Raw genomic sequence first — 12,718 nt, 5'->3', positions numbered from 1 at the left:
GCTTTGCTTATTTCATATATCATTGAATGATACTGTTACCCAATCCCGGCTTGCGTGCCGAATACTCCCTTCATTTATTACCCAAATTTTGCGGAACATATACTATATAACTATTCTAATAGTTTGCTTACACATCAATGCTAATGTTCAGTTATTGCGTACCGCGTACCACCCTCCCGAGTATTCGTTAAAAGTCCGCTGATTACCTTGTATTTTGAAAGGGTTAACACTTTCTTTTCGAAATGTAAAGAAAACACTCATATCTGTGCAGTCCGGAACATCTTAGGAATTCGCCGATAGTGCGCGAATATCTTTTCCATTCGAACATTCGTTGCAAATGCGTACTCAGTTTTATAAAACGGACTTTGTTACAAATGCGAACACATCATTTTCTTCCAAAGTAAACTCGTTGCGAATTCAAACTTACATTTTTAACAGGTTCATTATTTGCAAAGGGTAACAATCCATATATTCCAAAAAGGATTATTTTCAAAACCAAAACTCAACATCTTTTTCGAAGGTGCATCATAAACAGTGGAAGCTCATGTTCGTTTCCAAAGGTGCATCATTCTAACTGTGAATTTGTTGTGAATCATTGCGCGATACTGAAGCCCTCTGCCGGATATTGAAACACAAAATCGTTTCTAAAAGTGCATTATTTGCAAATCAAACATCATGATCGTTTCTAGAAGTGCATTTCTTAAAAATGGAAACACATGATCATTTCTAGAGGTACATTTTTTGAAAATGGAATCACATGATCGTTTCTAGAGGTGCATTTCCTAAAAATGGAAACCCATGATCGTTCCTAAAGGTGCATTATTTGCAAATGGTTGCTCATGATCGTTCCTAGAGGTGTTTTTCTTAAAAATGGAAACACATGATCGTTCCTAGAGGTGCATTGATTGCAAATGGAAGCTCATGATTGTTTCTAGAGGTGCATAACTTGCAAATGAAAACTCATGATCGTTTCTTGTGGTGCATTCTTTGCAAATGGAATGTAATTATCGTTTCCAGAGGTGCATTACTTGCAAATGGTAAACATGATCGTTTCTAGAGGAGCATAATTTGCAATTGGAAAGACATGATCGTTTCTAGAGGTGCATTATTTGCAAATGGAAAGACATGATCGTTTCTAGGGGTGCATTATTTGCAATTGGAAAGACATGATCGTTTCTAGGGTTGCATTATTTGCAAATGGAAAGACATGATCGTTTCTAGAGGTGCATTATTTGCAATTGGAAAGACATGATCGTTTCTAGAGGAGCATAATTTGCAATTGGAAAGACATGATCGTTTCTAGAGGTGCATCATTTGCAAATGGAAAGACATGATCGTTTCTAGAGGTGCATTATTTGCAATTGGAAAGACATGATCGTTTCTAGGGGTGCATTATTTGCAAATGGAAAGACATGATCGTTTCTAGGGGTGCATTACTTGCAAATGGTAAACATGATCGTTTCTAGAGGAGCATAATTTGCAATTGGAAAGACATGATCGTTTCTAGAGGTGCATTATTTGCAATTGGAAAGACATGATCGTTTCTAGGGGTGCATTATTTGCAATTGGAAAGACATGATCGTTTCTAGGGGTGCATTATTTGCAATTGGAAAGACATGATCGTTTCTAGGGGTGCATTATTTGCAATTGGAAAGACATGATCGTTTCTAGGGGTGCATTATTTGCAAATGGAAAGACATGATCGTTTCTAGGGGTGCATTACTTGCAAATGGTAAACATGATCGTTTCTAGAGGAGCATAATTTGCAATTGGAAAGACATGATCGTTTCTAGAGGTGCATTATTTGCAATTGGAAAGACATGATCGTTTCTAGAGGTGCATTATTTGCAATTGGAAAGACATGATCGTTTCTAGGGGTGCATTATTTGCAATTGGAAAGACATGATCGTTTCTACGGGTGCATTATTTGCAATTGGAAAGACATGATCGTTTCTAGGGGTGCATTATTTGCAAATGGTAAACATGATCGTTTCTAGAGGAGCATAATTTGCAAATGGTAAACATGATCGTTTCTAGAGGAGCATAATTTGCAAATGGAAAGACATGATCGTTTCTAGAGGAGCATAATTTGCAATTGGAAAGACATGATCGTTTTTAGAGGTGCATTATTTGCAATTGGAAAGACATGATCGTTTCTAGAGGTGCATTATTTGCAAATGAAAACTCATGATCGTTTCAAGAGGTGCATTATTTGCAAATGGAATGTAATTATCGTTTCCAGAGGTGCATTACTTGCAAATAGTAAACATGATCGTTTCTAGAGGAGCATTATTTGCAATGGAAGATCATGGTCGATTCTAGAGGTGCAATATTTGCAAATGGAATGTAATTATCGTTTCCAGAGGTGCATTACTTGCAAATGGTAAACATGATCGTTTCTAGAGGAGCATTATTTGCAATGGAAGATCATGGTCGTTTCTAGAGGTGCATTATTTGCAAATGAAAACGCATGATTGTTTCAAGAGGTATTTTATTTGCAAATGGAGGCACGTGATCATTACTCAAGTTCTTAATGTTGCCTGTTTTGTTTGATGGATTTTTTCAACTCTCTTTTCACAATAAATTGTCTTCATTTTCGTTTACATTTAAGACAGCTTAAGTGTTCAGAACCCCCTCCCTCTCAAACCAGAAAAATGAATAAATATACTTTATACTAATTGGTTACAGTATTTAAATCAAAAATTTCGAGTACATTTGTAATTGTTGTTTTTTTTCAAAACATCGGTGAAAAGGTTATTATCAATCCTTGAAGAATGGCCGAGGGTGAACTTGTAACCGTAAACCTTTGGCCTGGTGACTTGCACTTTTTGTCAACCAAATATGTAAACATTTGAAAAATATCAAATTATCATTTGAATTACTTAAAGCAACATGGAGTTTAAACCACCAACTCTGCGCCAGGTTACATTAGGCGAATTTTTCTGATACCTAGTTTAGAGAGAGGCTATTAAGTTCTGAAATAACATGTTTCTTATATTTCATTTCTATCAAGTATCACGAACAAAAGAAGACAATGATGACAGATAATTATGGTGGCTGATTTCTGCCATCTCGTGTTTTCGTCTTCGCGGAGCGAAAATGAGATAATGATGAAATTCGCAAAGATACACTGCGAAAATGCGAAATACTGGTGCATCGCATGTTAGTCCCGCCATTTGGTGACTTTTCGCATTGTTGCATTCTTGCCTCGCCTCTTCAGAAGCGCATTTTTTGCGATTTTAATTTCCTCTGTAGCATTTTCGCTGCGAAACAGAGAAAACACGAGGGTCATTTTCGTATTACTGTCTTTAGGTAGGCAGAGGCATATTTGAATTATTTAAAACTTTCCACGAACATTATTTATTTCAAAGTGCGTATACAAGCGTTTAAGTCTATTTGGCTTTTGCGTGACGATTCGTCGTTAAAAAGTACGTACCAAAACCCCGGTTTGAAAATGCAGCGGGACGATTTGTCTTGTTACGGCGTTGCGCATACTACCGTAAGGCGAAATTAAGAAAGCGAAAGTTGCACCAGGGGGCGGGGCGAAAATTCGACAATATGCAAAGCGGTTCAGAGAAAATTACTTTTCTCAGTTTAACACCGCCACTTTTAGCGGGGCGTGTCCGTGTGGTAACCTGATGATAACACACTAGACTGTCGATTCAGGGCTCGCTGATTCGATTACCCGCAGCATCATTAAAATTACTAACCGTCTTCCGGGAGGGACGCTAAATGGGGATCCCTTGTGACGGTGCTATGCACTGGTGCACGTTAAAGAACCAGGGTAGCTCTAACCAGGGTTACATTCTCCATATGCACTATACTCCAAACAACTTAAATGACCAACAATCTTACTGAAGCACACGCCGAATGGGCCTAGCCTGGGTGCTTACAACCCCCTCCTTCCCCTCCCTTCTCCACACACACACATTTTTTCTCATTTCCACCCCGCCACCGTTTTCTCATTTTCACCCTTTCAACGCGAAAATGGAAATCACGAAATGGCAGAAATCAGCCTCCATAGATAATGGCATTTGAAATGTAAGTATACGCCCGGACGAAAGATATAGACTCGGGTATAGTTACCGATTACATGGCCTGTGCGCATTAAACGGCGCTTTATGCATATACACGTTTCGTAGTTTAGATGGTTACTTTTAATTAATTGTATAATTTGAACGAGGATAGCATTCTGTTTGTGAAACCTCGAACACTTAAACAATGGAAAATATAGCTTACGAGAAAAATGAGAAAAATGGAAATGCGAAGGAAACTTCGGACGCAATGTAAGACACCAAAGAAGTTATATGTAACTGTGACTCTTTTTTATTATTTAAACTCCTTTTTCAAATCTAAAAAATGTAATTATAAAGCTTTTAAAATATTGTTATACATTACTGAAAAGTCAAATTTGCTTATTGAATGCATAAGGTTTAAATAGCGGATTTTTTTATCGTTTTGATTTTAATTTAGAATTCATTGAATGTAAATGTAGCTACTTATTGTTTCCTTTTGCTTATTGAGTTTTGTCACTTTTGTGTGTAATGAATAATGTACTTCCTATATGGCGGTGGTATAAAATTACATACCCGTCGTTAATCGACGATAATACATTTATAAATTTATTAAAACAGATGATGAATACTGTATTCATATTGTGTGTGCACACTTCTCAATATTTAGTTCGCATCAGGTTTCTTACCTAACATTAAAGAACTGCATTCAAACCATTCATAAAATCAAGACGTTTTGGTTGACTTGGCGTAAAGCGAGTCCGCTTATTATTTGTTTACTCACATATGTCCTAGATTCGATTCACGGCCCGGTCGGTTGTGATTTTGGTCTGTATGACTTAGCTGGACAAGTTGGTTTTCTTAAGGTACTCCGGTTACTTCCCCGACCCCCCCCCCCCCCGCCGACAAAACCAAGCCCAGCACTTATAAAAAAAGTAATGGATATTTTGGCATTTTAACATTAAATTGATAACATCACGTGATTCCGTCAATCAACCTTTCTCGCAACGACAAATCGCTCAAAGCCGTTATAAAGGCTAATGAAAATTGCGGTCTTTAAAGACGATATTTGAGCAAAAACAAAATCAACATTTGCTGAAGAATTCCAGCTTTTGTATATGGATGAATATTTTGATATTTTAACATTACATTGATAACATCACGTGATAATGTCAATCAACCTTTCACGCAACAACGAATAAATCAAAGCTAACGCTTAACGCTAATGAAAATTGTAGTCTTCAAAGACGATATTTAAGCAAATATCAACATTTGCTGAAGATTTCCAGCTTTGGGTATCTTAGTTTTAACACTTGTAATTATTTGCCTCACTTTATTTCGTCATACAAATAAACTGCATTTTAGAAAACCCTGAGCGAGTCTTTTTACAGGCTATTGTGTTCGTTTCAGAGGAGTGGAAGCACGCCTCAAGTTTCGTCCCTTTCACTAACGTGAAAACCTTGATCCGCCTATTTATTACCTAATTGAAACCGTACCTGTATATTATTATGTCTGTGTTTTTTTTCAGACATGGAGGTGGTGCGGGGGACAACTACACCGCTTTTACAAACCAGATAACGTTCGTAGAACATTTTTATATAGAAGTTTTTTTTTAAATTACAGTCGAAACCCGCTATGTCGAACTGTGTTATCTCGATATTCTAATTGTGTCGATTTTTTGGATTCATTTTTGTTTTACATATACACTTGTTATATTCCGGTTATATCGAATATTCGTTATCTCGAAAAAAAATCATGAGGTCATAACGACTTCGACATAGCGAGTTTTAACTGCATATAAGAAAGCACTTCGTTTTAGTTCATACTTTTTCCTTGTGTTTCGATTGTGACAAAAGCTGATAGCTTAGGTTACAAGATCATAATCTTTATATAAAGTCGTGTATTTGTTAACAAGAAGCATTAACTCAATGAGCTTTTTTCCGACACGAATTACAAACATACATACCACATCTAAAACATAACAATGAACCGAATAGAGTCACTCTTTCATTAAGGGCATTTTTGTTGATTCCAAACTAGTTTTAGTTTAAGTTTCAAGGGTTTCGGCGCTTTTGAATCCGACTTCGAAAGCTTTGCTTGACGTAACAAATGCATGATTTTGTGTATAGCTTTTGTAACGTAATAACGTGACGGAGCTTCTGCATCTAGCTAATAATCAAAACAATGATACCGCAGATGGTCGTTTGCCTGCTGTTACTATATAGTGGTGGGTCACTGTCCGCCATGTTGTTTTGTCAAAGTGGGCTAGTTTACGGATGGAACGAACCGACGAAACCGCCTCCTGAGGGGATTTCGATAGTTTCAACAACCATCGGTTTTCGTAAAAACAATGGATAAAACTGGTTTTCATTTTATTTGACACTGCCATATGAAACAAATACATGTACTTAGCTCGAGAAAGCAATATTGAACCAAAACCAGTTTCTTACCAACAAAAACGACCTAACATTATCTTACTATTGGCTACTGCCTTGAGGGTGACAGTGCATAATATCAGCCTGAGGTAAATACTGTCGACAGAGGCGCTCAATGCAATCAAATCCTGTTTTATTATACCGAACAAAAACTGTATCATTTATTTTCTTCCCCGAGAAACAGAGAAACACCCCTACATAGAATCCCCCTTGTATTAACTGAATCGTTTGATGTTTCTTATGTCAATAATTTATTTTCATTGCCAGCTGCAAATCTTGCTGTCATTTTTGCAACAATTATAGGCTGGTAAACAAAGCGCTCAGGTGATACAGACTTTAAATAAAATACTATCAGTAAATCCCGTAATCGACGCGTACAGTCAATTTCATACAATATATAGAAGTAAATGTATATTACTAAGTGTCTTTTAAGGTTACAATGCCCGTGTAATCAATCATTTTTTCACATAAAATCCAATACGGCAACGTATTTGTAGCCTTGAGTGAATTTCATAACGTCAGAGGGTAACAGTGCAGGGGTGGATCCAGGATTCGCCGTTAGAGGGGGCGTACATAAGGGGCGTACCCTTTTATTTGCTCCCCTCCTTCAGAAACGAAATTGTTTGGGTTTGAAGTGTTCGCAGGGGCGTTCAGTGGTCCTCCCCGAAGAAATTTTTAACAATTTCTAGTCCGAAATGGTGCATTTTTGACGTATTTTATAATTTTTCGTCTAGTGCAGTGTGGCAGAGTGTGGGGTGATAGTCGAAAATATTGTCCTGGCGTTTTAACTATATGTTCTTTAGACAAGAGGTATAATCATCATAAAGAAATTTGCGCATTTATGAAGTCAGGATAAATGATAGAGTGTGTTCAATGCACAAGAGACGGTGGTATAAAACATGCACAAAATCGAAAAATGTTTTGTTCTTTTTAGGCAAAAAACAACAGATGTTTTTTCATCCAGGATTACTCTCCGTAAACCATGCGCGATGCAGCAATTACGCCGAAAAAAGAATGTGAATTAAATGGGTAATCCCCCGAAATGGTCAATCCGTCATTATTAACCTTTTAAAAAATGTTTTCGTTTCCCAAGGTCTGAACCAAAATGACCGCAGTGAACCTTCGGTTAGAACTATATAGTAGTGCTCATGAACATTGGAATATTTTTTTTTTGTAAAATAAAGTCGTTTTAAAAATGCGCGTGGAATTCGTAAGGATTCAAAACTTCAAATAAAAGGAAAAAAAAACGAAACAAAACAAATACAACGATAATATAACCAGGTGTGTGGCATTGTGTTCTTTTACAACTAGCATTGAAGTTGCTTCAAGATGGATATTTTATGAAGGTTGAAATTATTCAATCGGAACACCTCGGCAATTTCCGCCATACGACGAGCCTCAGAAGTAGCTGTTGCATTAGTGAAAGTAGTGCGTAAAATTAATAATAGTAATTTTAATTAATTCCAATGTTTTAAAGTGTTTTTTTTTTTACTAGGTTGAAATTGATTGTCATTGAAGTGTCTTATTGCATGAATAATTAAATTCCAAAGAGTAAAATTCTTAGGCTTAACGGCTAAGTTAAAATTATTACGCGATCTACAACCAGCGTAGTTAAATGTAAAGACCTCTGGCATTCTAAACCGTCCATACTCATCCGAGGGTGTTAAGAAGGTTTATGGCCGAGGGGTTACAGTTCGGAGATACTCTGACTTGAAGGAGTCCGACCAACAAATAAGATTTGTTCTCTTATAGCTTCTTAGCAATTATGTTTAATATGATGCCTGATGACGCAATGCTTCGAAATCGTTTGACTCGAGCTCATTGTTGGCTCGAACTAGATGTTAAGGACTCATTTCTTTATACTGATGGTAAGAATTCACGATTGGCTCGAATATTCCGAGGCTCGAGGTATTTTCGCCGGTTTCTAGGAGTTCGAGCCAACGGGGTTCGACTGTATAACCATTTAAAATAAAACTACCAAAACAACATAGGGTCACCAGTCAAAATTCTTTATCCTTTTCTGGGTCGGTACCTAAAAATTGAATTCAAAATAAACTTAAAGCGATGTTATGCTCTGAATATGCCATATAAGACAGTTTATCTGGGCTTACAATATATTCAAGATGTACTTGACTATCCATTTATGGCGTTATAAAGCACTACATACGTATAAACAGACGTCTCCAGTGCGCAAGAGCTGTAAAATAATATACCACTCATGAAAATAAACAAATACGCCCGACCTTACTTCTGGTGATGTATTTAAAATACAAAATTGACAAACAATTTCAGTGTTAAAAGGCAAATGATTATATCAAACAAGAAAATATACTTTTAAGATGGTGAATTAAAGTACATTTGTAGTTTATCGCTTTTGAACGAGCAATCAGAGCTGAATATTTCTTGCAATCATTTTTGGTTATTCGTGTACTTCATTCGGAGCTCCTCGGCCATTTTTTTCAAAAACAACCTCGGATGTATGCCGGTACATCACAGTTTAAGTAGTTCGTAAATTTTTGAATAATATCATTAATTAAATGTAGTATTGAAGAGTTGTATTTATTGATCTCAGTTTAAATTAATTAAGATTCCCAAGAGTTAAGTCATGAAGTTTAACTTCTAAATAAGATAACTACGCGATCTATTTGCAGCGGACTTAAACGTACCACTTTTTGAGTATGTAAACCGTCGATAAAATGGCCGAGGAGTTCCGAATGCGTGTACTTAACTGAGTCGATTTATAAACTGTTACCGTGACGTCATAAATGTCTTTAATGATCAATTTACCCAAATTTCAACGATAAACAATAAGTTTGTTTAAGTTCATGTATTTAAAAATAAACAGACGCATTCAAGCTGTCGCTGTCGCTCCTTTGGAATAAATTCATTTTATTAGTTAAACCTGAACTATAGACTATACTGACAATTTCAATTATTGCATTATCATACTTGTTTCCATCGGCAACCGGATCTCAAACTGAAATTATGTTGTTGTTGTTTTTAAATAAAAAGAAAATCGTTTAATTTCAAAGTAAAAATTACGATGCCACAAATGTGCGAAATCATTAATAATATGAACAGTATGAAGTGAATAAACAAAAAAAAATCAATATTTTTTACATTTATGGCATCGTAATTTTTTTACTTTGAGATTATACGATTGTTTTATTACAAAACAAAAAAAAATCAGTTGGAAATCATGTGCCAGTGCATTTGCAATACGGAATAATTATGATTAATATCCAAACTCGCTATGTCGAAGATTTTGGGACCGTCGGTAAATACTTCGAGATAACGAACATTCGATATATAACTAAAATACAAAATGTATATACTTAAACGAAAACAATCGAAAAAAGTTCGACATGTCCAAAACATCGAGATAACAGAGTTCGACATATCGAGTTACGACTGTTTACAATACAGATAAATAGTCACGTGAGTTCGAGTCTCTTAATGTAATAGATCATCAAGCCATCAAACAGCCAGAATCCTGTGGTTTTATTGTTTTACTAGCGGCAATGACTATTGCAGACTGTTGATTCAGCCCACACCTGAGACATTGGAAGATAACATAAATGCGCTTCCTAATTACCCGAGATTCATGTTAAAGTCATCAGGATAGGGGTCACTTCAGACAAAGGGGTTGGGTTTCAAAACAATTCAAAAGTTAGACGGGTGAAATCGAAAACAAGTTAGTTGCCTTGAAATATAGAATTAGGTAGATCCTTTTCGCCTTCACCCCCTCGGGTTCGAGGGAGTTTCGGGTGTTCCGTTTCGCTAAGCCATTCTTTTCTTTTTGGAAGAAGATTTGGTTTGGTTCAATTAGGAATAATTAAACGCGGTGGATTATCGAAGAGTTCGTAGTTCGTTGTGACGAATTTGTTTTTTTTAATTTACTGATAAGCACAGTTTTAGGACATACATTTGACTTTAATAACGTTCAAGTCATAACAGTAAGCTTATAGAATTGTATAGTTTTATAGCATTTGTTTGTGTTCTTTACAAGTTCTCAGTAGCAGCCACGATTGTGTTTTCGTATACAGAGTGATATAAATGTGAATTTGTATAAAAAATAGTGAATATTAATTAAAGAACTACAAAAGTTAAAAAATCTATTTTGTGATATTAATATGAAAAATACATTATAATCAAAATGCCGCAAATTTTCGTAAAAATGCGGAGCAACTAATAGTAGCTTTGGAGAAACTATAACAATCAGTGGAAAAATCAGGGATAATATGTTTTATAATATGTGTGGGTGAGAAACAATTCGTAATATGAGTGATCAAATAAATGAGAAACGTTCAAAAGCTAATGGCGAGGTGGTCGTCAATGGAATACAGAACGGAAACTTAAATGGGTAAGTGCACTAGTATGGACATTGGACTTTTTAAAATTAAAAGCTTTATTTTAACGTCAGTTAGTTGATTTTTAAACAAAACACGCTCATCCTAAATATAAAAACATTTCTCGTGTATTGCGTTCACTAACGTAAAGTCACGTAATGCGTTCAGTAGGACAAGCGTTAACCCTAATGTAAGCAAACAGTTTTGTTTTGTGTCCCCATTTCAACGCAGCGCATACACTGCACGTTGGAACTGCACGTGGGGATACCAACAGCAAACGTTCGCCGCAATCATGTGTGCTGAACTCATGGCAGGAGCTTTTGCCCGAACTATGCCGGATTATTTTAATCCAAGATTAGTCTGGCAGCAATTTTGAGCAAAATATTTGAAAGATTATTATATTGATAATTATAAAAGAGCCGAACAAAAGATATTATAACGTTTTTATTTGCTACTGTAGGTTTGAAAATATTGAAAAACAATATATAAATAATTATGAATGCGTTCTTACGTTCACCATTTAAACATAATTTTGGGACCGAGGTTTCATGCACGCGTTGTGCATGATGCTGACCACCCTTCCATTCCATCGCTAACTAAACAGCATTTCACCTTTCTCGCTTTAAAATTCCCCTAATTCTCTCTCCCATACTTTTAACTTTCTCCCTTGCTAAAATTATCTCTCTGCAGGCGTTTAACATTATTTTCCCTGTTGCTCACTGCATCCTCATAACTTTAGATGGATTGTAAATTTGTGCCCCTTGTTCGACTGGAACAAAATAAACAACAACAACAACAACAACAACAACAACAAAAACATAAAAAACAGCAACATCAACAACAACAACAACAAAAAACAACAACAACAACGAGCTGTGATGTTGGCTCAGCGGCGCTTTAGTACTAATGTTTCTATTATTAAAAATATGTATTGCATATTTCAGGTTTGGCTCAAAGAACGGCGGAAGAGCAAGAAAACAAAAGGGACTAATTTTGCTCGTGATCTTACTGTTCGCGGCAGTAATAGGGCTAGCTATTGCACTGGGTATTGTGGCGAATGCAGAGGACGACACGGGACCAGGTATCTTGACATTTTCATCTTTCTGCGTACATATAGGATGTAGATAAGATTTACAACATGCATTGTTTTGCGTCGGAACCCAAATCTCGCAGCCGTAAAGCCATTTAACAACAATGAAAACAACAGTAATTGCAAATGCAGGGACGCTTATAATATTCATTCGCATTCATCAGAGGTTTGATAATAATAAACCTAACGCAAAGCATCACTCTGGTGTACGAGGATAATATTCTGATTCCATGGAAACTTAAAAAAAATATTAAAAATAAAGAGAGTTGTAGTTTGTGCCATCTGTAAATATGAGAAAGACAACAAAACACGATGTGTACGTGTACTTGTACATATAGTTACACGTACAGTCCAACCCCGTTCGCTTGAACTCCCATGGACCAGCGAAAATACCTCGAGTTTCTGAAAATTCGAGCCAAGCGGGAATGTTTACCTTTAGTTTTAAGAAGTCGGTCCTGTACATCTAGTTCGAGCCAACGAATTTTTCGAGTCAATCGAGTTAGAGCCAACGGGCTTCGACTGTACGTGTAAAAGTTGTATTTGATTTTCAAGGTTGTTTTCCAAATGTATCTTTACTTGTTTACGGACTTTTGGCAAACATGTCGTTCCACTCGCTTTTGCCATTCTCATTTATCAGAGGTTCGACAAATCTAAATCTCAAAGCATTATTACTCTGGTGTACGTGAATGGCCTTTGTTCATATCAACATTTTTATCTTGTACAATGTACACATACCTGGATGACGTAGCACTCAACAACTTAACAACAAGTACACATACCTGGATGACGTAGCACTCAACAACTTAACAACAAGTACACATACCTGGATGA

The 12,718-nt window shown here is 36.3% G+C and overlaps 1 protein-coding gene across 3 annotated transcripts in view; it reads left to right on the top strand.

The window, feature by feature from the left end:
- LOC128245488 (neprilysin-4-like) overlaps positions 1–12,718 on the top strand; it is a 44,294-nt gene that overhangs the window by 8,511 nt on the left and 23,065 nt on the right. The window contains exons 1-3 of one of the 3 annotated variants that reach the window (XM_052963671.1): positions 4,091–4,286; positions 5,542–5,592; positions 11,742–11,878. In XM_052963671.1, the coding sequence (XP_052819631.1) occupies positions 4,222–4,286; positions 5,542–5,592; positions 11,742–11,878 (253 nt within the window). In that variant the 5' untranslated portion in view covers positions 4,091–4,221. Of the gene's footprint in view, positions 1–4,090; positions 4,287–5,541; positions 5,593–10,149; positions 10,812–11,741; positions 11,879–12,718 lie in introns of those variants that run through there. The other 2 variants (XM_052963673.1, XM_052963672.1) reach the window with 2 other exon arrangements.

This window comes from Mya arenaria, chromosome 9 (assembly GCF_026914265.1).
Source record: "Mya arenaria isolate MELC-2E11 chromosome 9, ASM2691426v1".
Classification (NCBI taxonomy): Eukaryota; Metazoa; Mollusca; class Bivalvia; order Myida; family Myidae; genus Mya; species Mya arenaria.
Note: the sequence above shows the minus strand (reverse complement) of the source record. Positions and strands in the feature narration are given on the sequence as shown.